The sequence below is a fragment of the Crotalus tigris genome, unplaced genomic scaffold (assembly GCF_016545835.1).
Source record: "Crotalus tigris isolate CLP2741 ecotype Arizona unplaced genomic scaffold, ASM1654583v1 scf7180000018786.1720131, whole genome shotgun sequence".
Lineage (NCBI taxonomy): Eukaryota > Metazoa > Chordata > Lepidosauria > Squamata > Viperidae > Crotalus > Crotalus tigris.
The window spans coordinates 1,513,507-1,539,614 of NW_024097201.1; the positions used below are offsets into that span (position 1 = coordinate 1,513,507).

Sequence of the window (26,108 nt, forward strand, 5' to 3'; positions counted from 1 at the left end):
AAGCACTTTTTCCTATGCTGATATCAAAGTAAGAAACATAATAGTCTTCATATAATCATATCTTTATCCACTATTTAGTACAGTGACATGGATAGTAACTAATTTTAGACTCTCATCATATATGGGCAACGTGTTATCACCTGAACTGAGCCCTAAGCTGTTCACCAAAGTGAAAGAGGCTGTAACAGTGCATTTCAATAAATTAGAGGACATAATAAACACCAACTCTATTTTCACAAACACCGACAAAATTATTTATCCATCTTCCATTTGCTTATATCTGGAACAATGTAAAGACATTTGCAAATGACACTTTTCTCATAAAGCTGTGAGAAAAAAACATTGTATTTGTACTGGAATTACATATCAGCTAGCCAAAATACAGCATGTAATGTCTGTAAGAGAAATAATTGTAATGTGTTTTATAGTGGAATAAAAGCATTATATTTATTTTCACCTATGCTAAATTAAGGAAATTATCATGGGAGAAAGGGCTATAAAAATCAAGCTATGTTAAAACTAGTAGATTAGAAAGGATAACTGAGTATAATGTTCCTTTCATTTAAACCAAATGAAAAAAATGCCTTTCTTCCCGTGTAAAAATGTAGCTTATTGAGAAACATTTTTAAGTTTAAGATATCATATCCAAACCAACTTTCACAAACTCCCAAGCCAAAAAAGAAAAGACAAAAAATCTATTAAGGACAGCCATAAGAAGTCAAAGGAAACAGGGTCTGAAGATTACAGGGATGGATATAAAGAGGTACAGAGCATAAACATGAATATATTCAATTTTTAAAAGTCCAGCAAATTCAATATAGATTAATGTCTTTCTGAAAGCTTAACCCTACCAAGCCTGCTTCTAATTTTAAATATTAATGTTAACATAGCAGAATCCTTATGTGTGCTTCCATCTCTATGGAAACCTTTCTTAGCAATTGGTTACCCATTAAGAAAAGACTTTCAGCTTTCTTTGACCATAGGCTGCATTTCTACATTTTTATAAGACAATTCAGGCAAAAATGTTAACCTGTGTTTTTTTGTTCTTGCTTTAAAAAAACCTTTTTCTGAAGCAAAAGATCTCTTCACCTGTTCTTTAGCTGAAATTAAAAACATACGATATAACATTCACCATAACAAAAACCCATTATCTCTGTCTATATATTATTTGGGAATGTAATATATGCTTTAATGTTATTTTCCTTGAATCTATACCATTTATACTAGATCCAAATATTAAACATAGTTTTCAAGCTAACAAAATTTAGTAACGAGATTTGTTTTTTAAAAATGAGTACACAAGAACAGTCTTTCCTATCAACCTATACAAGACAAAAACATTAATGCAAGGGTAGGTTCCACATCGTGCACAGAGATATGTATGTATTAATTATACTGAAAATAGTTAGATCTAACAATCAGAACCATCTGCCAAAAACAGGGAAAACCACGTCAAAGCGATTTTCATTTCATCCCAAAAAGCTAATCAGGAATGCCCGTGCTGAAAGCACATCACTGTTCAATAAAGGATACTTTTGTGCATGGAGATTTTTGGAGCTCAGTTGTTCTGCAAAGGACATGATCATTAGTATAGCACAAATGCACAATTTGCTTTTCAGAAATCTTTCTGAAGATTTCAGTTTTCAGAATTTGATATTTACAATATTTTGATTTCCTTATTTTGACATCTTACACAAATGTTCCAAAATAATCATCACAATGATGAACTACATAAATGCAAATAACATGATAGAATATGAACAGTACTTTTCTCCTTGGATTCATAAATTTAGTATAGTTATGGCTGCTATGCATGTTTTCTAAAGGGGAAAAATTGTCTAACTGGGTGTGATAGAAAGGTAATAGTATTGAAAAGAAATTGATTCCTTTGGTAAACGGGAAAACGTTTACTGAGAACAGGTAAAAAGGTAAGCTTAATATTTTGGGATGAAAATTACTGTAGAAAAGGAGAAAAAAATGCAAAGGACATAATCCAGATTTTCTTTGCTTTTATGAACAAGTTGCTATTCTATAACCTGCAAGCCGATGATCTATTCTCTGGTAATATAAATTAGCAATGATAAAAACATTTAATCCTCTGAGATGCCGTATTTTCTCATGTAACTTCTGCTTTCTGAAAGCAGAATATGCATACAGATTTCTGGGTGATGTCATGAGTAAAGTATTTAATAAAGAAGCAAAATGAAAAAAATGCAACATGATTTTGCATAGATTCTTCAATTATATTAACTAATAACCGTGGATTTTATTTAGGTGAAGCATTTCCTAGATACATGTTACATAGTGGGAAAAATTAAGCAATGGATTACTGCTTCAGAAGAATCAGCAGTCTAAAGAAAACCCACAAGAATCCAAACTGATATATTTTATTAATACAATTCCAAGATACTAACAATGCAGAAAACAATGCCAAAGACAAACATTCAGTTGGCTGTGCTGTCTGTTTGCACTGAAATAGAGCAGAACTAAATATATTGGCACAAAGCAACAGAAATCAGCATATCCTTTAAAGCACAGTCTGATGGCATAGAATGGCATTTTTTTTGTTTTCTAAGTAAAAACTTCAGCTTGAAATATAAACCTGTTCTTCTTATTTGTAAAATAAGTTATGTGGTGTTGTTAATGGAGGCAGATATACCAACAATACAGATATAGCATACCTTGAAACATGGTATAGCTAAATACACAAAATACTGCCAAAATTTGTTGTTGCTTACAATGAAGAAATATGTCACCCAAATCATTACATGCAAGGGTGCATCATTTTTATACCCAAAAGATTCAAAAGCTGCTAACTGATGACCACTATTTCAGATCTATACAACTTCTCCTATGAATTATTTCAAAACAGGTAAAAAAAAAAAAAACCACTGAACTTTGCCCAATCACAAGGATCTAGCTTCAAAAGTGGAATTAGCAGCACAGATTATATACAAGCAGTTCAGCAAACTATTCAAAGTTCTAAATCTAAAGAATACCAGACAGAACGACATAGCCTTCACTGAAAAGTGTTAAATTGAATGCTACATTTGATGTTTACAGAGTATCGAGTTACTATCCAGATAAAGACTCTCACCATCAATTATATAAAAAATAATTTGACAAAGTAAGCTAATTTTACCAAAACATTTTCAGGAAGTCTAGAAGAGATATTCCAATGACTGTACTAGTGCTAGAAATAAAGTTCAGTGATAAATATCTTTTTTTTCAACTAAGCACTTATGAACTCTAAATATAGAAAATTAAGTAAAAATATTATTTAAAAAGTGATAAATATCATTTTTTCTCCAACTACATTGAAAACCTGAAAAAATTATAAATTAAATGTCAGCAGCAACTAATCAGATTTCACAATGAACCACAAGATGATACAAGTCATGTTCAATAACTACTCCCAACTTTTGACAATAAAATTTGAAAATCATGAACTGGAGAAGATTAATAGTTATGACCACATCAAAGGATTACCAGAAGCAGATATTGTAAAAGAAATGTGCAACTAAGTTGAAGAGTTTTGGACAATCTCATGCTGTATTCAAGAGCAAATGCTTAACATAACACACCATGACAAGAACAAAAGCATAATATGTATATGACCTAATAAAATGGGTAGTCTCATAGAAATTGCAAATGAGCTAGCCATTTGGCATGAACAGATCAACAGTGGACGACAACAGCAATCCATGACTGGATACTGACTGACATTAAGAAAATATATAGTACTCAATTTAAAGGTGTTGTAGACAGTATAGTGCAGGGATATCAAACTGCCGGCCCAGGGGCTGGACGCATCATGCAGAAGCCGCGCCCACCCCATTGCCAGCAATGGCAAAACAGTCCCAATACTTTGTGAGACATCACGTGACATCGCAAATTTGACATGTTTAATATAGAGGATGGCCTTGATGAATAAAGGGAAGATCTGTTGCCAACGCAACAATCACGTAAACAAGTCGCAACAATCATGTAAACAAGTCCTGAGCCCCTACCAAGAAAGAGATTTATGAAAAAGCTTCTAGTAGCACCCTTCCCATTCACGTAAAGGTAAGAGAGGGAGGAAGGAAGTACATTCAGAGTTGCAAGATTCTACTACAGTTGTTCTAATAAAAGTAGTTTTAGGCCCACATAGTGTCTCTTTATTAGTCTCATCTATTTTATAGTGCTGATAGATTAAACTACAAACAAACTGCAATGTGCTGAAGAAATTGGAAAGTAGTCTTCTTCCTGCAGTGGATTAATTTGGGCTGTTCCTAGTACTGACAGATAAGCAGAAAAGCTTGATAGTTTGTTTACACACAGAACATCCTCACAGCATGTAGCTTACTTTCTAGTCATTTAGGATACTTAAATCATAACCAGGAAATGTACTGAACTTCATAACTGATATTGGGTCATATATCAGTAACGCAAATTTCTATTGGAAGAAATTTATTCAGTGAAACATACAAGTAGAATCAAGCTAACAAGAGATCTGAATTATTATAACAGCCAAGAACCCATTCCAATCACCTCTGCCACTGATTATGCTGACTGTGACTGATGGAACTTTGAATCCAACAGATCTGCGAGCTTCTCCTCCTGCATTAACACTTCAGTCAATTTGAGTGGTTATTTTGTATTAACATTTCAGTCAATCTGAGTAGTTATTTTCATAATCAAAATCAATCTCAGTCTAAAGTTTTATGGAGCCAGAAAGTAAATAGATAATTAAAATGAAATTAATCTTCTTCCATGTGATGTTTTAAATTGATTTAGGCATATCTCAAAGTTCTTTAAATGCCAATGGACCCTTCTTGTTTAGCAGCTCACTCCTATGTTGTTTATAAATAGTTTACATAAATAGTTTGCTGCATGATAATGGTGCTCAAAACTAACTTGCCTAAAAAAAGCAATAGACAGATTTGTATCACAATAGAATCCCCTTCCTACTTCAACTTAGATTTTCCTAGGTTTTATATTTTACACTGCTGCAGTTTACTTAATTCCTAAATCATGAATAATTATTATGGATGAATCTTTTATTTCAATTTATTTAGATTGAGATATGCAGCTATAATATTTTTTTCTTTCTCTTTTTAATGTTTAACTCAGCTTAACAACCTCTAACTTTCAGAATTAGAAACTGATACTTTGAAACTTTGAGGAATTAGAGCAGAAGACCAGATATTACTATATGCAATTGCTATGTTATAAATAAACAGAAATCATTATTCCTAATGTAATTTTATAATAAAAAACTTTATAAACTATCTGGTTATTTGATAAATTGTAAACTATCAGACCATGTCTGGTGATAGTATTAATTACAATCAGTTTAAGGAATGGTATTTTAGATTTTGTTCTTACTCCTTTGCTTACCTCAGTAGAAGAATTCACAGGATGGTTTTCCATCATTTTGAGGCAAATCTAAAGAGAATTTGTCCAGAGTTCTTAAGGTATTTGGGTAAATAATTGTGATTAAGATGAACCCAGGATGATTTACATGTTTTCAATCGTATTATTTTCAACAAGTATACAGGTTATTGAGCAAGTATCTATGAGAAAGGCATCCTCTCAGATAATCCTTGCACAAATTACATCTTGTTGAGAAAATTTTCCACTTAACTGAGCATTCATTTTAGTTGGTTTGTAGAATTATAAATATTAATATACATCTAATATTAATAAAATGGAGCAAACTCCAAAGAACCATTTAACTAAATGTTTGCCATATAGTAAAATATGTAAAGCTATATGTAAAACAGCATGGGAATGAGCTGTTAAAAACTTTCATTGGCACTGTAAGAGTCTTGAGACATACTTGAAGAATAAACTTAAAGTACCAAACTGAAGCCAGTTGGTTAATTCCATTTTAATTATGTTAATTCCATTTTAATAATGGTTTAGTTAATTCCATTTTAATAATGGTTTCACAAAAACATTAGATTGAGATGAACATTGACTATGAAAATAACCCCTGGCATTGGCTTCAAAATTCAACTCTTTGGATTTATTACTTGACTACTGAAATCCTAGTAAGTATTGTAATACTATTTATTTACTTGTAATATCTACATGTAATGCTGTAAGATATGAAAAACACTACGCTGCAAAATACAGATTTAATTCATTTAGCACTGAAAAAAAATAGCTTATATTGTGAGACAACACCAATTAAAACTGGTATGTACATTCATTTGTAGGATGAACACTGTCTCTGCAATTTTATTTATTTTGGATCAACTTTACATTCTGTGAAATCTCTTAAACAACTTTCACAGAATGAAAAAAAACATGTAATTTGACCTTTTTTTCAAGCATTTTATTATTCAGTCTTTTCATCTATCTGGGAGGAATAATCTTTTTTTTTTTTCAGGAAGGTGGTGAATTTTATATTGTTTTTTATATGACCTCTGGAATAATGAGCTTGAATGTTAGGTTCACTTAAACTAGTGGAATGCTGCTTTCAATAATGTGAAATAAGCTTTCTGTTATCTTAAAATAAGGTTACCCAAAAAAAAGGTATTTTCTTATAATGGATAGAAAATAGGCAACAAAAGCTAAGGGGTGTGTGTGTGTGTGTGTGTGTGTGTGTGTGTGTGTGTGTGTGTGTGTGTGTCTGGTTGTGGGCATAGGATTTTCATAGTTGCATTAGTGTGTAAGTAAATCCAATAATTTTTTTCTATCTCCCTTTGATATATCTTATTGTAAAGTACTTATATGGTTCTTATCTGCTTCCCTGAATAAAAAAAGGGAAATAAGATTTTCATGATAACAGATGAAATACACACTATAAAAATTAATAAATACTGGCAAAATGAGTTTCCAATAAGAATCCCAAATCTTAAGAGTATCTCAGTTTTTGTTTGGTACCTTTCAATATTTTAAGGAAGTGCCGATTTCACTACATTAATATCTTCCACAAGAAACATACCCGCCCTAATTCTAATTACAATACTGAACTTCTAAAAGAAAAAAAAAAACCTAAAGTAAATACTATATCCAAACTTTCCCCAAAATCATGTCACTCATATACATACATACATACATACATACATACATACATACATACATATATATATCTCCAAATTTCTTTTTCTGACAAAGAGAGATTGTAAAAAGTAAAACTGCAGTATAGCAGTTAAAAATGTCAAGGTGTAATCAATTAGACATCTGTCTGAGAAACTTCCTGCATATATATATATATATATATCAATCAGACACATTTTATAACTTTTAAAATATTATTTCCTTTGAACTCAAAATATAAATCTGTTTAAGGATCCCATTTTCTTATATCAATCACATACTCAATGGCATCCTCATAATAATATCAGCAGCACTTACTCATCATACTTGATATGATAAATAATATCTTCAGTATCCATATAATCTGTATAAGATGTGGAAGGTGTATTGTCCAAATTATTTGTATTTTCTCTAGAATGGTCTTGGCTCAAGTTTCCATTAGTCCTTTTGTAATTACTGCCACTCTTTCCTTGAGCTTTTCCATTTTTATGTCCTTTTGTTGCTCGAGTTACATTTTCTATATGAGCTTCGAACCAGGATCCAATAGTGACATCTCGGGCATCCACCAATTCATTTATCTAAAAATAAATTTGACATTTAGTGAATGTTACACTGTAGAAACAAACAACTAATGTGATGATGTTGAGCTTCTGTGCTAACATTTACACTTATAATTTATTTCTAGTTTGGCATTTTTTGTCTGTACACTCTTATACTGCCTATACCGAAAGTTGTAAAAACAGATTTCATAAAGTAGGATAGTCCTTTGTTCTTCCGTATTGGAATTCCCCAAACTTCTGAAGCAGATCTGGAGTTGTGCAGAAAATGTGTGAAGATAAAAAAATGCCGGTGGAAGCCACTTTAGCAGCAAACTATTGCCATTAGGTATAAATCTGATTGTCAGAAAATTGTTTTAAAACAGAAGTTGCACAGAAACCATATATTTAATTAAAATAGAAGTACTGTATTATATAATATTTTTCTTTCATAGTATTATTCATTATCACCAATGATTTAATGTATCTGCAATTTTTTAATACAGGAATGCCCAACCTGTGGGTTGCATGCAGCCCTGGACAGCTAATAATGCTGCTTCACAAGATCATAAACTTTTAACATTATGTGTTTTTATAATATTATTAGTTATATTTTATATGTGGCCCAAGATAATTCTTCTTCATATTATGTGGCCTAGGCAAACCAGACAGTTGGACATCCATGTTATATTTGTTGCTTCTATTTTAACTGGATGTTTCTAACTATTTACTTTTCCTAATATTAATATTTTCTGTAGTATTATCCTTCATCATACAATATTTAAATAATTGAATCAAGAATACTTTTTCCCTCTTGCTATGTACCATATTCTAATGCAAGATACACTTAATATTTTGCATATAATCTAAATATTTATTAATCTTGATAAAATATACTCTTTTAAATAACAAATGTTGTATAAAACAAGTCTTGCTAAGCATCCAAAATCATGAACTCAGCCATCACCATTGCACCAGCCTTTAACAACAAACTCCTCTCATGTAGTAAATTTTCACTTTTTAAAAAAATAAAAGTCCCCTACGTTTTGCTGAAAAAATGCATTTAATAACTTTTTAAAATATGCCCCTAAACCTATCCTAATTAAAGTCACATTATGGGTAACAATTAATGTCATTCATGCAGATTGCCATGAAAATAGATTAACTTCCTTGACTTTCTCCATACCCCAGATTGCCCAACCTCTGCAGCATATCTAGGAAAGCTACAGAAACAGAAAGAAATTGATTCGTAGTAATACATTCCACTGATGGAAGTACAAGTCTGTTTATATAGATACCCAATGATATCCATAGACAACATATTTTAAAATGAATAAAATAGTTTAAAATATAGTATCGTAAACCAACAATCTAAAACATAGGTTTCCAAGATAAATTTTCAGGGACAGTGAAAGCAATAAACTAATATTCACTATTTATCTGTGCTTAAAATCTGACTATAATAAGTAACTTAAAAACAGAATAGGGACGAAACATTTTTATATTAGCATAATAAATTCTTGCATAACAAAGCCATACAATTTAATATTTTCCCTAAATCTTTCCCTAAAATTGTGCCGTACTTTTTATGTGAAAGAATTCAAGGGGGTGGTATGACAAAAGCAGTTTTTCCTCTGTTGTAGCCTCCGGGCATTCTCCTAAAGATGTTCCTAGCATCTTAGCATCCCAATTAACTTTTTGCATGGTGATTAAGAATGTGTAATTCCACTAGAAATCCACAATTTACATCAGATGGGCACAAATTATCAAGAGGAAATGACACTTGATAAATTAAAATTTCTTGTGGGTCATAAGGAAGTATTTGGAGTCCTGATCAACTGTTTTGTAGCTAGCAGTGATGAAACCATGAGAGGTGATGGCAGCAGTGAGGCCTGGAGGTATTCAGAAGCATGTCTTTTCATTGACAATGGCTATACATTTACTACTTTTTATAAAATATTTGTGAACCTCATGCAACACATGGACAGTGTGTTGTGCAGGCCTGGTCTGCGTGGTTGGAATCTGATAGATTGGGTGACTGTCTCTATTTGTCAAGCCCCATTTAGGACAAACCCCATATAGCTATGCAGTGAAACTACATCAATTTCAGAAGACATCTTTAATGGTAGCCAGGATAAAAATATAATCTTGTAAATTCCCAGGCAGATGTTCACTGCACAAATTAAGTGATAGTCTTTGAAATAACTCCTTCACAGCCCCCCCCCCCCAGATCAGGCCTGTATTGCTTCTTCTCAAATAAACTGAAATCTTCCTCCCCTATCACCTTCCCACATTCATTCACATTTATTGTACATACCAAGAGATGTGTTGCAACTTGAAGATAGAAAATCACTGAGAAGCAGTCATAGAACTATACCAAGTACTAGGCCAAAATTCAGTCTCTGCACTTACTGTATGTACAGAATAGCACACACAGAATCAACAGCCATTTCTTTTTATGTAGACATATTCTCCGTGAGTGTGTGTGTGTGTGTGTGTGTGTGTGTGTGTATACACATATATGCACACATACACAAACACATTTTCCAGGAGGAGAAAGAAAAGTTCTCTTTCTTTCTACATGAAATGAGCTTAAAATCATTGTCTCTCTGCTGCCAACTGCAAAAAAAAAAGAATTTAATGAATTTGCTGGGAAAGAAGGAAAAGCCATAGGGAAAAAATGCTTAAAATTACTGTATTTCATCTATTATAACAAGAATATAGTGATTTTAAAGGGGGGGAAGGGGGAAATGATACAAATAATCCCCTGCAGATTAACTAAAAAGTAGACTGGGGCTATTTGGAAGTGGTGATCACAAGGCTTGAAGCAGGAGGCCAGTTACATAGGTTCCATGGTCACATTTTTAAAAGATGAGCTCAGAAAAGGTCTGCCAAGTGCTGCCAGCTTCTAAGATTACATCTCTATATACTATCTCAAATAGAGATAAAAATTTGCCTTGAAACAAGCATGAAAACAAGGAGGGGTGGTTTCATATATAAACTATATGTGATAATTATAATTTTAAAAAGCAAAGACACCTTTGGAATCTTAAATGGGAAATTTTGACAATGGAGAAATCCCAAAAATGAAAAGTCTCATGCATTTACATGCATATGCACCTACACAAACCCAGAGTTCTCACATCTGTAAATTTTCATTTCATAAAGCTGTTCTTCATTTAAAAAAAATACATTTTGCACATATTTATATGTAATATAAAATGTGTCTCTCCAATAAATAACCTCTAATCTACATGTTACTAAATGCCACTGTTCCAAACGTTGGATTATTTTAATGTCTTTGAACTACAAAGTAGTTCATAAGCATTGACAGACAAGTTAGCTCTCAGAATCTGACCAATCATTACATTTGCAATTGTTAAAACATTAATTACTTTAAGGTATTTTCCTTTTCCCCCGCACAGCCTTGTTTATACAGATTTAAAAGAATGTTCCTATGCTGCAGAGGCGTTTATAATTTCAAACAAATTATTGTTTAGGGCAGGGGTAGGCAACCTTGGCTCTTTTGTGATTTGTGGACTTCAACTCCCAGAATTCCTGAGCCAGCTATGCTGGCTCAGGAATTCTGGGAGTTGAAGTCCACAAGTCATAAAAGAGCCAAGGTTGCCTACCCTGGTTTAGGGAGTGGGAGAGGAAAATTGTTTGGATAGATCATAAAAGTAAACTCAATCAAATGAATTTGAACTTTTCTTTCTCAGTAAATGAAATCTAGTACAATCATAAACTAATAATTATAAATAAGGCCTAATATTCCCATTACCAAGCTAAATGCTACTTTTCTAAAGGCTAACACAACTCTGTAGAAATATGATGAAAGTAGACAGATAGCATCCATTTTTATGATCCACTACCACAATGAAAATTATTTTCAGAACTATTTAAAGGCAAAATAAAATATGGTAGTCCTCTATATGAGGAAAGAGATATGAGGCAGAAAGTTGATGAAAGGAAGGAATGGATTAAAGAAAAATCACCCACGGCAGAAGGACAAGCATATAACTCATAAGGAGGGAAGAGCAGGCTATAAAACCAATAGGTTCCAAAGAACAACCACACAAGGATAGGTGTCTGGGTGAATGAATTTATACACAGTAGATTCAAAATACATTCAGACAAACAGTAGGAGCTGAATTTATATATGAACTTGACCCTAACAAAAATACTGGGCCGCATGGTACTATTTTATCATTTAGAATGATGGGCCTTCTTGTTCCAGCCATTCTATATGCTCTTCTACTTTGTTCCTCTGAACCTGGACACTGTGTCCATTTGCTTTATCCTCTACAGTATAGAGATGAAAGAATCAGTAGAACAGAGGATGAGCTGGATGAAACTACCTTAAGGACTGAATCTGGTCATAATCCATTCACTGGAACCACTAGATCATAAACCGCACAAAAAAAAAATAACACTTTTCTGGCATAAGATGAACGAGAGTTACGATCATACTTCAGTTACTGCACTGAAGTTAGAAGCATAGGTAAATGGCTTCTAAGAACTGAACGATTAACAATGCTTGAATTCCAGCTGCAGCAGTATATATTTCAATAAATGTCTATGGTAGCTGAATATTAAACAAGGCAAATAAAAAGGCTTTTATATTTTCAGCCACATCAAGTAGGACATGTGTTCACATAGAATACAGCTTATAAAAGCATGTCAGAAAACAGAAAAGTATTATTTAAAAAAAATTGTAGTCACAATAAAAAATACCAAATTACAGTACTGTAATAAAAGAAGAAAATTCTCAATGTTATATTCTCAATCAGTTAATTTTCAGAGATTCCATAACCATTATTTAAAAGATTTCCAACAGAAATCAGAAACCAAAAGAGTAAACCAAGAAATAAATTGCCACATTCATAATTCATATTTTCCTGAGCCTTTGTAGCTACAGTTCAAGCTAAGGAAAAAAACATAGCTCCTTTAAGGACTACTGACAGGTATCTCAAGGGAGGCTACAACAGAATCAAAGTAACTTTGCATGATTTAGAATCCCAATACTACACACATCTAGCATTAACCATATGATTTAATCAACGGACATTTAGACTTTAACTAAATAACCTGTGAACCATTGGGTAATTATTTCAGAGAAATATAATGAACACAGGCAGGTAAAAAAGCAGTGAGAGTAGAAACAACTTCTAATTTCTTGCTGATTTCACCACTGACTTAGAAATTATGATTATGTGATTGTGGCAGATAGCAGTGGTATGGCAGCACTGGGTCAACCACAATTTTGCCAAATTTCAATCCCACCGATCTGGGATTTTGGATGCATTCTTTAAGTTAGCCCATTTGAGGTACGTTAATTCAATAACTGTTGCCTATGATGCACTCATTCCTACCAATTGGAGATTACAAACAGATAACCAGCAGGCAAATGCACAGATATAGCATGGCATGATTTCTATTTAACTGTTTTATTATTGATTATGGCACAAGAATAGTTATTTTGAATTTTCTATGATTTGGTCTTGCCTTCATATTTATTGATAAAAAATTATCATCTGTTCTTTTTAAAAGAAGAAATAGTTAGCAATATTATACTAAATTGGAAATTATACCTAGTCAGTTACATATTCTCTAAGAAAGCATTTTCACAATAAACAATGTAACAAAAACACTTTTCTGTAATACATTCAATCACAGGGCTAGTAGAGACTCAATAAAGCTGTGTTTAAACAACTGATTATAGGTCAACAGTTGTGTTTGAGAGTTTGACTTGTCCTATGACCATAGCTGTGATTATTACCTAGGAAGAAACACAATCTAAAATTATAAGCTAAGTTAATGATCACATTTTTGAAGCCTAGTTCTACAAAAAAAAGTTTTCAGTTTTGCAAAGCAAACATTTTACTGTTTCTTGTTGTCCTCTTGATACCCTAAATATTTTCTTGATAAACTTCCATAACAAAGAGATTCCTTGATAAAAGGTTTAATCTCAGTAAGCAGAATGGTTGGAAGGCACCTTGGAGGTCTTCTAGTCCAGCCCCCTGTTCAGGCAGGAAACCTTATACCATTTGAGACAAATGGCTATCCAATCTCTTCTTAAACACATCCAGTATCAGAGCACCCACAACTTCTGGAGGCAAATCATTCCATTGATTAATTGTTCTAACTGTCAGGAAATTCCTCCTTTGTTCTAGGCAGGTTCTCTCCATCATTAATTTCCATCCATTGCTTCTTGTCCTGCCTCAGGAAAAGAATAGGAGAATAGGTTGACTATTTGTGGCAGCCCCTTAAATATTGGAACCCTGGTATCATGTTACCCCTAGTCCTTCTTTTCATTAAACTAGACATACTAAATTCCTGCAACTGTTCTTCCTATGTTTTCGCCTCCAGTCCCCTAATCATCTTTCTTGCTCTTATCTGCAATTTTTCTAGAGTTTCAACATCTTTTTTATATTGTGGTGACCAAAACTGGGTACAATGTTCTAAGTGTGGTCTTACCAGGGCATTATAAAGTGGTAGTTACACTTCATGTGATCTTGATTCTATCCCTCTGTTAAAGCAGCCTAGAGCTTTTTTAGCAGCTGAGACACTGTTGGCTCATATTTAAGTGATTGTCATTTGGAAGTAAATGGATCCTTACTTAACCAGCATCACTTTGATATAAATTCTCCATCACTTCCCTCTTTTTAATAACTCATGCTTTCTCACTGACGATCCATCTTAGCAAAAAGATCTTTGGTTTTTATTTGGTCAATGAGGTGTTTAGGACCAGGTATAAGTGGAATTTTTCAAAACCAGAACTGAAAAAGATTGTTAAAGGTCAAAAGCAAATGTTACTATTGTTCTGTTTCTTGTAAAAAAAAATTTAAAAACTTTTCTGGACAAAGCAATCACAATAGTGTACTAAGATATATTAGCATACATATTGTGTATATGATAATACATTAACTAAAGTGCTAATTAATGTTTCATCTTATTATAAAGATGCTAAGAAACTACATTGACTAGTTTATGGTTCTGGCTAAATATAGGGAAAAGGGAGTACAACTTCTGCAAGACTTTCACCAAGAGCCACTCAGTCTAAAGAATAGTTTTTCTTCCTATAACTAAAAAAATCTAGAAAGGGACACTGACATGGAAAAAATATATTAATTCAGTTTATGGATTCAGAAATAATACTGGTCATGGTTCAGACATAAGATCCATAAGCAAATGATTGTTTCCAATCAACTAACATATTATGTTGAGACGCCTAGGGCAGATTTTAGTACTAAATGCAAGGCAACTATTATTATTCATAATTTAAAATATGCACTGCAGAAAGATAGGATGGAGAAAGAAAACCCTGTTATTTCCTTTTATTATTCCTTTGCTTTGTTTATTTAACAAAAATAAAAGCCTGCTAACAGCCTACGTGAATAGCCAGAGTTCAATAGTATTGATCTAGAACCAGGAAGGCCCATATTTAAATCCATTCTTTCAACATGGAAACTCTCTCAGCTCAACTTACCTCTTCAAGTTTCTGTGGGTTAAATGGAGATGCAATATTAACTCACCTTTAGCCCCTAAAGAAAATGTAGGATAGAAATCTAATTATTTTTAATTAATTAATTAAAGAGAGCCAGTTTGATGCAGTAGCTAGGGCACCAGGATAGAAAATGGGAAACTATGAGTTCTAGTCCTGCCTCAGGTACAAAATCAGCTAGGTGACTATGATCCTATCACTCTCTCTTAGCCTTAGGAAGAAGACAATAGTAAACTATTTCCTAAATCTTGTCAAAAAAAAAAGAATTGCAGGAACTTGTCCAGGCAGTTACTAGACTGACTTGAAGGGACCCAAAATAATAATAGTTATTATTATTAAAAATCTTTCCCAAATTTATTCCAATGTAACATGCTATTGCCCCATAATTTTCACCCAGCAGACTTTAATTCTAGAATCGTGGCACCTTTAGTCCAATACACAGTATGTAAAAGTAGATAGTTTTAAAAGGCTGCATAAAACGCCTAGCCAATTCATATTTTTGATTACAGAAACTGCCTCCATCTGATATCTTCTCTTGTGTTATATTTGCCTAGCACAACCAGCCACTTTGTTCTAGAGAGCCCTAAGCTTCGAAAAAATATGAAGCTAGAGACTGCTCTGGAGAGGAGGGGATGGCTAAGTTGCGTTTCCACTAGCACTTCTCTCTTCTAGCTACCAGATTTAATATAGAGAAATCATTATAGTATATTTCCTGTTCTAGAACAGGCATTCAATACATAATCCTTATTTTTAAAAAATGAATTCACAATCATCTTGGAAATAGAACTGGGAGACACAGTCAAGGTTAAAAAAATAAAACAAATACCTTGTATTCACCAATGCCAGGATCTATAAGAAATGAGCGAGCTGATGTAGATGGCAAACTCGATGATCCACTGTTCACTCCTTGTTTGATTTTATTCTTACAGTTGGTAACCGCACAGGGACCAGGCTTTCCATCTTTTTTATTCAAAATTGTAGAAGGAACATCAGACTCTGAGCGTATCAAAAGCTGAACTATATCATTCAGTCCAACATTATAATCAAATAAGGTATGGCCATCTTCAAGCTATTAAAAATGCAAGAAAAAATCCATCAGAAAAATGTATATTAAAAGAAATCAATATAGTGTAAAAATATGAAAATTAAAAACAGAAAAAGCTTGCATGAAAATTAAATCTGTGATGTACAGAATAGCTGGTATTAATAACATATCATCTTTGGTTTTTAGGAGATTTAGAACTCTCAGTGAAAAGGTGTAAAGCTTCATTGACCAAAATGCCATAATATACTACTTCTACTTTCCAACTAAATGAATATAATATAGACAAAATTCTCCTTCCCTTTACATGGAAACTTTCCACAACATTCCAGAGAGTTATTCATTATCCAAAATAGTTTTTCAGGGTCTATGGAAGTAAGTAATTAAAAACTGTCTACCACTACTTTCTCCAACAGAAGAAACATCAAAGTACTCTTCAAGAGACGTCTGGAGCTACGTATCAGATTAGTATTGGATTTAACTACTACTTAGTTAAAAAAAGATACTAGAAAAGGTTCTAGTCATGTGATTTCACTTCTGGAAAAGCACCCCAAAAAAACTCTGTTTATAGGCGGAGCTTGTCCTCCAATGTTTGAAGATGTTACTTCATTTGGTAACAAAATGTCCAGCAGCAAGCTTGGAGGACAAACCTCTGCCTAACTCTAAAACCCAAGCTACGAATATTCTCTACAATTTCTAACTCTATTTATGCTAATAATTCAATAAGTAAGAAGTGGTAGAACTCCAAATAAAATGCAATCTGTTAATTCACTACTTCCTTCCTGTTAGAAGGAAAATACAGAAACAAAAAGAGATGGAGATACAAGTAATCCCATATACAAAGATACTTAATGCAGATAAATTTTCTAAATCCCATTCTCTACTTTAGTCTTCTATGACCATATGCCATTCATATGTGTTGTGAGTTCAAGTCAACATTTTTGAAATTACAGTATGATCTTAGTAAAATTACAGGAAGCCAGGTTGGGGAAGGTATTTTTCCTTATCTTATTGATAAGGGGTCCAGACTATATTAATTTACTTCATCTATTATGATACAAGAATATAAGTTCCATTCAGGCTTTCAAAATCTTATCAATTCAATTAGGGGAAGAAAAAAACAAAACTGTAGCTCTGCTTTCTCAATGTCCTCTTTATATTCAAGGTGAATTTCTGAAGCAGAGAACCTTCATGCCATAATTTCCAGGTAATACCACTTAAACTTATATACCACTTCAAAGTACTTTGCAGCCTACCCTAAGCGGTTTACAGGATCAACATATTGCCCTCAACAATTTGGATCATTTTACTGGTGAGATTTGAACTGCTGGCAGTCAGCAGAATTAGCCTGCAAGACTGCATTCTAAACCCAGTGTCACCATGGTCAATGTTGCCAATAGTTGAAATAATACTTGTTAATTGAAGAGGATAAATTTGGCATTTAACTAAAGGTAAAATTATGAAGTATGTGAATTCTTTTATCTTCATTATAACAGTATGTAATTTAATACCAGTATTAAATAAGAAAGAAGAAAACTGCTTGTTATGCTTTTTATTTTTTTCTTAGTCCTAAAAATCAACTTTCAGAACTTGAAATAAAAATAAAAAACAGTCATCTCATGTTACTCTTGCTTCACCATTCAAATCTTGTTAGTTTTTTTCTTCCCAGAAATCAGCTGGTACATTCTTAGGACAAGAAATTTTATAACATAATCAAATAACTCAGCAAGTCTGGTTTAGTTCAGTTATATACATGCTAAGAGTTCCTCCCAAGCAGCATAGCTTCAAACTACTCATGCAGACTTTGGTTTAAGGTTGCCATACTATATAACAAATGTGACACAAAGTTTTATTCCAACTGGAACAAGACAGAATGGAAACAAACATGTCAGGGTGATAGAAAAAATTCAAAAAACAAAATTAAGATTAAAACCAGAGGTGGGCAATTTGGTACTCTTACAGAAGGATCCTCTAGGCATAATTAACCATAAGCAAGGATGGCCAAGCTTTGAAAATATATTTATTGCAAAAAAATAATACAGTGCTGTAATTCAATTAAATTTCTAGCCACAATCACGGTGTTGTAGTATAAGCTTCTGCTTTATATGTACTTGCAGAGAAATTAAACTATCTGACCTTTCTGAATATCTGAAGCACGCTTCCAAGTATGGCTTTACAGAAAAAAGAATCACATATTCTATGAAGAACATGATTTGTGAACCTATAAAGTGTAATTTATTTCACTATCCATCTAGCATGCTGAAATTACAAAAGAATCTGTTGCAAGCTAATCATTAGAAGCTAAGAAATTAAATAATAAAAAATTTTCTCCCTGTCATCAAGAGGAAGGATGAGGTAGCAGAGAATGTCTAAGTATAATCCTAAATATTGATACAGTAATAAAGATTATGCATGCTAAGAATCATAAAATAGGAGGCATTTCTATTTAAAAGTTAATAGTAGTAACTATTCAAAAGGAAGAACCCGGTAATGTTAGTTAGATTATGATTGTTTATTTGTAACCCTGTAATCAGCTCTGGGAAGGGGGGGAGGGGGGGAGAGATTTGGGATATATATTGTATAAAATCTTTAAAACTTTTAATAAAAAAAAAGGAAGAACCCGGAGCTTTCCTTTATGGGAGAAACATGGGCAGCAAGACAGATAAATAATTTCAACTTAAAAAATAGTATCCTCTTCTACACTAATGCAATAGTGGAAAAAGAAAACATTTGCAAAGAGAAAACTCACAAACTCACAGTGATGATGGTGAAGCAAAGATATTCTTATCACTGCAGATCAAGAGTTGCTTATAAACGAGGTGTAGTTGTTATATGGAAAACTGTGAAAATTCACAATTTTATAGAAAAAAAATGAAATGCCATGTTTGTATTCTCCTATCAGGAATAGTGAAAGAAATTTTGTTTTCATTACTGAATGCAGAGAGTGCAGGCAACCATATATACCAAGATCAATATAATTGATACCCTATTTTCAGTAGTCATTTACTGTAATTCTATATAATAATGAAATGATCATACCCTCATAAACAAGAATGCAGACTGAACAAATTTTGATGTGTTTGATATTCCAATTATGAACTTTTACAAATTGGCTGGATCACACGCCTTGCTAAACCAAGGGTTTTCAAACTATGGATCACAACCAGAGGGGGCCACAAACAAATCTAAAAAGGGTTGCACTACTTCTTACTGTCTGCACTTAGTCAGCTTTCACCAAGCTGCCAATGCTGGACTGAGCTGGGCACAGGATCCAAATACTCTCCTCCAACGGTTTTCCGTTCACAATTCCTGAAACCACCCTAATATGCTCACAAGCATTAGCAAGACATCATGGCTAAAATTAAGTTCCTTTGTCTTGTATTGCTTTTTCCCTGTTCCAAGGGAAGCTTTTCCTGGGCTTCTTCCTGAGGAGCATCATGCTGGGTCCAGAAACAAGGAGAAAACTTAGCCACAAACACAATTTCTCTAGGTTTGGGGGGAAAAAACCTACCCTGGCTACAACACTCAAAGAAACAATGTCTCCAGGCTTGGAAAGCAACCAAGCCTAAGTTTGACCATCCGTCTGGTTCCCACGAGGGCAGATTCCCAGTCCTGCCACAGAAGAGAAGGCAGTTACTAGTTGACCAATCCAATAACAGCCGCAACCACAAGAAGCAAGGAACCTATATTTTCCTGAAGAAACCACTTTGCAAATCTTGCTTTTTCACAACACATCTGGCCATAGCAAACTGCTTCAGAATTACCTTTTCTACGGTTCTAGGGCAGCCAGCTGGGCAAGATGAAAGCTGGCTGAGTGTCTTCCCGTGATTAGGCCCTACTTGTAGATACCAAGTAGACACAGGATGAAGTTGCTGTTTGTGCAGGGCTTCTCATCCAGCAATCAGATTTCCTAGGGTAACTTTTAAAATATGGGGTGTATGTATGTCTCACTTTTGCCCAAGTTGCCATGTGTTCAAGTCTGTCCAGATCCTCCTCTGAGATTGTAGTATCTAATTCTGACAATGGCTAGATATAGGTTTGCAAAATACTATAGTATGATTTGTTTGCTTTATCCTTTACATTTTATACAAACGTAGCTATTTTCATATAAAAATAAGCAATACTTAAATAAGGCATGATTTAACAAACTGCATTAATACCATCAGTGAGAATAGTCCAACAGTGCCCTCTTTTACTTTTGCCATTAGACCGACCCTGCAAAACATATCTTTTCCTATGCTCATAAACAGAGATGAGATAGCTAGCCAACACTTGAGCCCAAAAGATGAGATGTGCCAACATTTCTATGTATCTCAGTCAATTGTGAACACTGTTGAAGCAATATTATTACTACATGTACAGCATACCTTACTGCTTCTTCTCTGTGTCCTTGTCTTGCATTATAACTGTCCTTGGCTTTTGATTCCTTACTATTAGTAAACTTCATATTAAGGTCTAGGCTATAGTAATCTGATAACTTATATATAAAACCATGTTATAGCCACACTATTTTGACACACACATCCTGTACTTTAGACAGGCAGTGGTTAACATGCTGAATTAAGACCAGAGAGAGTCAGGTTCAAGTCTACTTTTAACCTTGAAAACTCACTGTCTGACTTAAGGCCAGTTATTTTCTCCTAGTCCAATCTATCTTTCATGGTCATTATTATGGGGATTTAAAAAAAGATTCCTTAGAAAAAATAGAGTTTAAAATCTACCAGATCATAGCAGTTAAAAACAGACTATGACCAAAGCCCCCACATCTCATATCCTCTGGGTGTGTTGGACTTTTAACTACAGCAGCATAGCCATTTAGGAAGCACCAAAAATATTGACTTGCTGTTTGCTTGTAAGTAGAAACAAAAACATAAGTTATATAAATCAGTGAAAATATTAATATTATAATTTAATAATTTTTGCTGCCACAATCACTAAAGGAAGTCTAGGTGGTATAGATGTAATGTTCTAAGTAATAGCCATGGTTTTTGTTGTAATAAATTAACAAAGCCATGATTCTGATTACACACTCAAAATGCTGCTATATTATTTAATTCTGGATTAAAGAAGACAAATAGATTTTACCTATTTACCCTATCCCATATGTATTAACAACAGGCAGTTTCCTTATACTTTTAGTCTGTAATCTCAATAAAATATCAGGGCAATACTCATGATACCATACAACTTAAAAACAAGTTGTAACAGAACAGAATCCTAACCTAGCACAATAAAATAAACACATTTGCCTATCCCAGGTTAATAACTCAAACTATCACAGCATTTATCATACAATATATATGGGGGGGCAACATCTTAAATTAATATATCCAGGTGTAAACAAAAAGTTCAAGCTCAGCACTCACAAAAGGTGTGCAAAACAGGACATGGCGGATTAGTTGCCATCAAGACAATGCCAAGTCTTAGTGACCCCATACATATTCTTCAGGATGGACCAGGATATCACACTCCAGTTAAAAATCCAGTGCAGGTAGTCTTCAACTTATAATCCCAATTGAGCCCATTTCCACTGCTAAGCAAGACAGTTGTTAAGTGATTTTTTTTCTCCATTATACAATCTTGCCAAAGTTGTTAAGTGAATACTGTGCTTGTTAGTAAACATGGCTGTTAAATGAATCTGGCTTCCCCATTGATTTTGCTTGTCAGAAGACCAGAAAAGGGGATCACATGGCCCCAGGACACTGCAACCGTAATAAATACATGCAGGCTGCCAAGCATCTGAATTCTGATCATGTGACCATGGGGATGCTGCAATGGTCATAAGTGTGAAAAACCGTCCTAACTTACTTTTTTCGGTACCATTGTCATTTCCAACTGTCACTACACCAGTGGTTCTCAACCTGTGGGTCGCGACCCCATTTGGGGTCAAACGACCATTTCATGGGGGTCGCCAAACAACGCAGTCCGCCATTTTTTCCCCTTTTCCTTAGTTGTGCTACTCCCTTTTATTCTACTGGCTTTTGAAAGCCAATAGAACAGACTCTCTTGAAAAGAATCTAATTCTATTGGTTTTCAAAAGCCAATAGGAATTATCCAGGCTGTCTCTGCCCTGCTGAGCCCGCCAAAAGCCCCAGTCTGCAAATGGTGCTGCAAGTTGTCTGCAGTGAAGGTGAGCTGTCTGGAAGTTTCCACCCCTCCCTGCTGAGCAACTACTAAAAATGTAAGTAAAAGAGGGCCAGGGGTGGGAGGTGGGAGGTGGGAGGCCGGCGGGTGCAGGGAGGATTGCTGGCGCACGTGGGGCCTGGTGGGTGCCTTACCTCCCTTGGGCTGGGCCAGCTGGTGGCCCAGCCGGTGGTCGCCCTGCGCGGTCGCTGCCCCTTGACAGCTACGCCTCGGCCGGTGCAGGGGGCTGCACCATGCATGCGCAGCGCTCCCGGGCAGGGAAAGTCCTCGACTTACAACCAGTTGGGTAGTCTTCGACTTACGACCGGTTGGAGGTCGCGGCATTAAAAAGGTTGAGAACCACTGCACTACACAAATGGGAGGGGGGAGGTAAGTCGAGGATTTACCTGTACAGTCGCTGGAAGAAAAAGCTTTTCTTAACATCAGCAGAGCCCGCTAGCAGTTTTCCCACCAGGACGATGTGGGAGGGAAGGGGAATGAAAGAAATGGAGAGCAGAGAACCGAGAGAGACGAGGACGACGTGAACTTCCTCCTGGCAGCTGCCGCTTCCCTGAAGCGGCAGCAGCAGCAGCTGAGCGGAGCCCGCGAGACCAAAGCCCAGCAGACCTTTGAAACACCGGAAGTAGCGCGCGGCGCAAGAGAGGCTGCTCACGCCACCGGCCTCTTCTCGTTCCCGCGCGCCCCGCTTTCCCGGGAGTCCCGCGTAGGACTCCCCATTCCCCGGTCTTGAGGGAAACCGCTAGCGAATGAGGAGATGCCTCGAGTGTAACGGGAAGAGGGAGGAGGAGCGGAACGAAGCCGCCACTGCCGTCCCTTTCCTCGGCACAATGGCATCTGCTTCCTTCCCCTCAGACGACGGTAAAGAAAACCCTTCGACCGAAGAGGAGCGGCGGCAGCGGGGCGGCAGTTAAAGCTGCAGGCAACGCACAGCTGGAAGGCCGGGGAGAGGGAGTGTCTGTCGCGGCTGCCTCACCTGTTTGCCCCGGTAGAAAAGGCGCTGTCGGTCAGGGCTTACACGGAAGCTTTCCTGGATCTTTTCGCGCAGACTTTCGATCTTGGTCAGCCGGCTGAGGTCGTCGATTGTCCGGGTCTGGGCACCATCGATGGTCCGCACCTGGATCCACATGGCGCGCTCCCGAAGGAGAAAAGCAGAAAAAGGAAAGGGAGCTTCCCGCCTCTGGATTTTTCCACTTGGCGAAGCGAAGGCGGCGATGAGGAGCTGCTGCCTGAATCTCGAGGACCGCCGCGGTGCGAGCCGCTTCTCCTACCCGCCGGCCTTCCTCTTCTCCGGCCCGCCAGCAGTCTCGGCTCCTCCTAAGCTCGTCCGCCGATCCCACCCGCCCCACTCGCGACCAACCAGCAGCAACGATTCTCTCGAGCCAGCCCAGAATGGCGGCAAACCCTGTCAGAGCTTAGTGGGGAACTGCCGGCTCGGCTAAGCTAATGAGCGCCGGCGGGAGCCATGTCCTGAACCCGGAGGACTGTTTACCAAAGCGCCGCTGCTCTCACATGGAGGTCACGGCGCCAACGCTGATCTCGCGAGAGAAGCCCGGACCACCACAAACCGCCGCCATCCCCGCGCGCCCCCACCCTTGCCGCGACCTTAAAGAGACAATAACGGCAGGCGGGGAATGGAGGCTTTGGAGGCGGCGTTTCAAGTGCTCAAATCCCTCTTCGCGCCTCTCCAAACACGGCCGGCCCAGCGCCACGCCCCTTGCCCGCGACCTCGTGGCGTCAGATCGGAGGTCCGTTGCCTGATGTTCGTGGCAGAATTAGGAGGTTGCGCAACTTCGCTGCCTTGCCTCGGTATTGTCTCCGTGGGTTACCGCCGCCGTAATCGAATCATGAGTGCAGTCTAGTAAACAGTAAACATCCTTACCTCTAAGTTGGCATTCCTTGGGGGGGAGGGGAAAGCGCCACTGAGTTCAGGGAGACGCTTTTCATCCCTTGTTTATATTTCTTGGGGTGGCGATCCATTTTACACACACACAGACACACACACACACCACCCCCAGCTTGTGTATCGGATCAGTGTATGTGGACAGCATAAATACCACAGTCAACATTTACTAGTCTTAGCATAAAAACCCGGACCATCCGGATTTTACACGGAATAGCACTGAAACCTGAGTTATGTTACAGATGACGTAGCACATAACGTATCTGAGACAGTCCCGTTAATTTTGTATTAATTAACTTCATATATATTGCATACTCAAATCTATGGGTCGCTATCGTTTGCAATATTTAATGCCTAAGGTTCACACGAATCTCTTGCAATTTGCATTTGAATCTTCTCTTATTGACAGCACTGCAAAAAATGGCCTCCACAGGCAGGCAATACCATTTTTGTATAACATCCATCGCTTCCTAGAACCGACTATAACAATATTTGGAATTCACTGTAAGAATAGATCCCCAGCATCTATAGATAACAATTTAAAAGCCATAGATTAGGCAGATACATTTTCTTTTATTATTGTTCCTTTTGTTATTGTTACTGGTTTCTACCTATGATCCAGAGCTGAGATCTTATCATTATTAACGCAAAAAAGAAACTCCATCCCCCCAAAATGAGCATGACTCAAATTAAATATTGCTTTGAACACTCCGATCTCTCTTCCAGGACTCTCCACTTCTCAAACTGGCCAGAGCTAAGATTTCCTATACAAATTATGTTGATCAGCTACTGCCAGCTCACAGCCCATCAAAGTACACGTGAAAGAAAGGGTGAGGAGTGCATCAGTTTACAACATTGTGTGCTTTTGACTGAACTGCATTTGCCATTTTAAAACCATTTCACTTTGGACTGATCATTTTGGAACTTTCTGGATCTTTTAAAAAATGTATTACTGAATACTTTGCTGATGTCAGAAATCTTTGCCATCTCATTGCTTACAACAGTCTTTGAATCAAGATACCTAAAATCAGCTAACCTAAAGTATGTGTAAAAAATCTGGGACCCATTACTTCATACTCCTGAAATTCCATGATGTTTGTATCACTTTTATTTGTAAAATTGTCTCTGCAGTCATATGATCATAAATTCCAATGCTCCTGCCAACTTCATACAAAGTCAGTGGGAAAGCTAGTAGGAAGTCGTTCCTGCTCCCATTGTTTTTTTGCCGAACCATGGTCATTTTGTTTCTCTGTTTAGGTAAAGAAATATTGACTTTTGAAGTTCATTTGCCACTATAATTATTTTCCTATTTATGTATATACTGTACTCTTAGATGATCATGGGATCATCCAACATTGGGGGGAAAAATTGGGTCAGCCTTAAATTTAATAAATATTCTGGTCACATTAGACTGGACTTTCTTTCAAAGGATAATCCAACAGGTTACAGGATCGTGTTTCATTCATAAAGCTAAAAAGAACTGATCCTAATACATCTTTGGGAAAGCCTATTTAGCACAATTTTCTATTTATTCCTGCAGCCTTCTATTTCCAATGCATTAATCAATTGCAAATCCATATGAACACCTGATCTTTTTGTAGTGGATGTGAATTTCCCTAGGATCCTTTGGTAAGGTCATTGGTCAAAAGCTATACACAATATCTGTCAGATCAGTCTATGGATATGCCTATTGAGATGTGCCAGGAAAAAACCCTTCTATTTTTGTAGCAGCCACTTTGGTTTTTATCTAACCAAGTTACTTTTTGCTGTTTATTCAGGATAAACATTTCCTGGCCTATATTTCTCTTTATTTTCCCTCCAACCTTTTATTTAAAGGATACTTAGATTGGTCATTTTCCAGTGTCCAGGCATTATTTAATACAACCTACTATATCACATTGGAACTCTTTCAATATAGTATTTATTATTAATTAGTAAAGACTTATGGTGTCA

At 35.9% G+C, this 26,108-nt stretch overlaps 1 protein-coding gene across 4 annotated transcripts in view; it reads right to left on the reverse strand.

The window, feature by feature from the left end:
• Positions 1-23,980, reverse strand: part of UHRF2 (ubiquitin like with PHD and ring finger domains 2) — a 56,322-nt gene extending 32,342 nt beyond the window's left edge. Inside the window, exons 1-3 of one of the 4 annotated variants that reach the window (XR_005558260.1) lie at positions 23,229-23,980; positions 15,896-16,138; positions 7,348-7,607 (exon numbers count right to left, since the gene is read on the reverse strand). Coding sequence is in view for 3 of the 4 variants with exons in the window: in XM_039356162.1 (XP_039212096.1) it covers positions 7,348-7,607; positions 15,896-16,138; positions 23,229-23,381 (656 nt within the window). In the remaining variant the exon portion in view is untranslated. The remainder of the gene's footprint in view (positions 1-7,347; positions 7,608-15,895; positions 16,139-23,228) is intronic. The other 3 variants (XM_039356162.1, XM_039356163.1, XM_039356165.1) reach the window with 3 other exon arrangements.
• Positions 23,981-26,108: the final 2,128 nt, after the last annotated feature.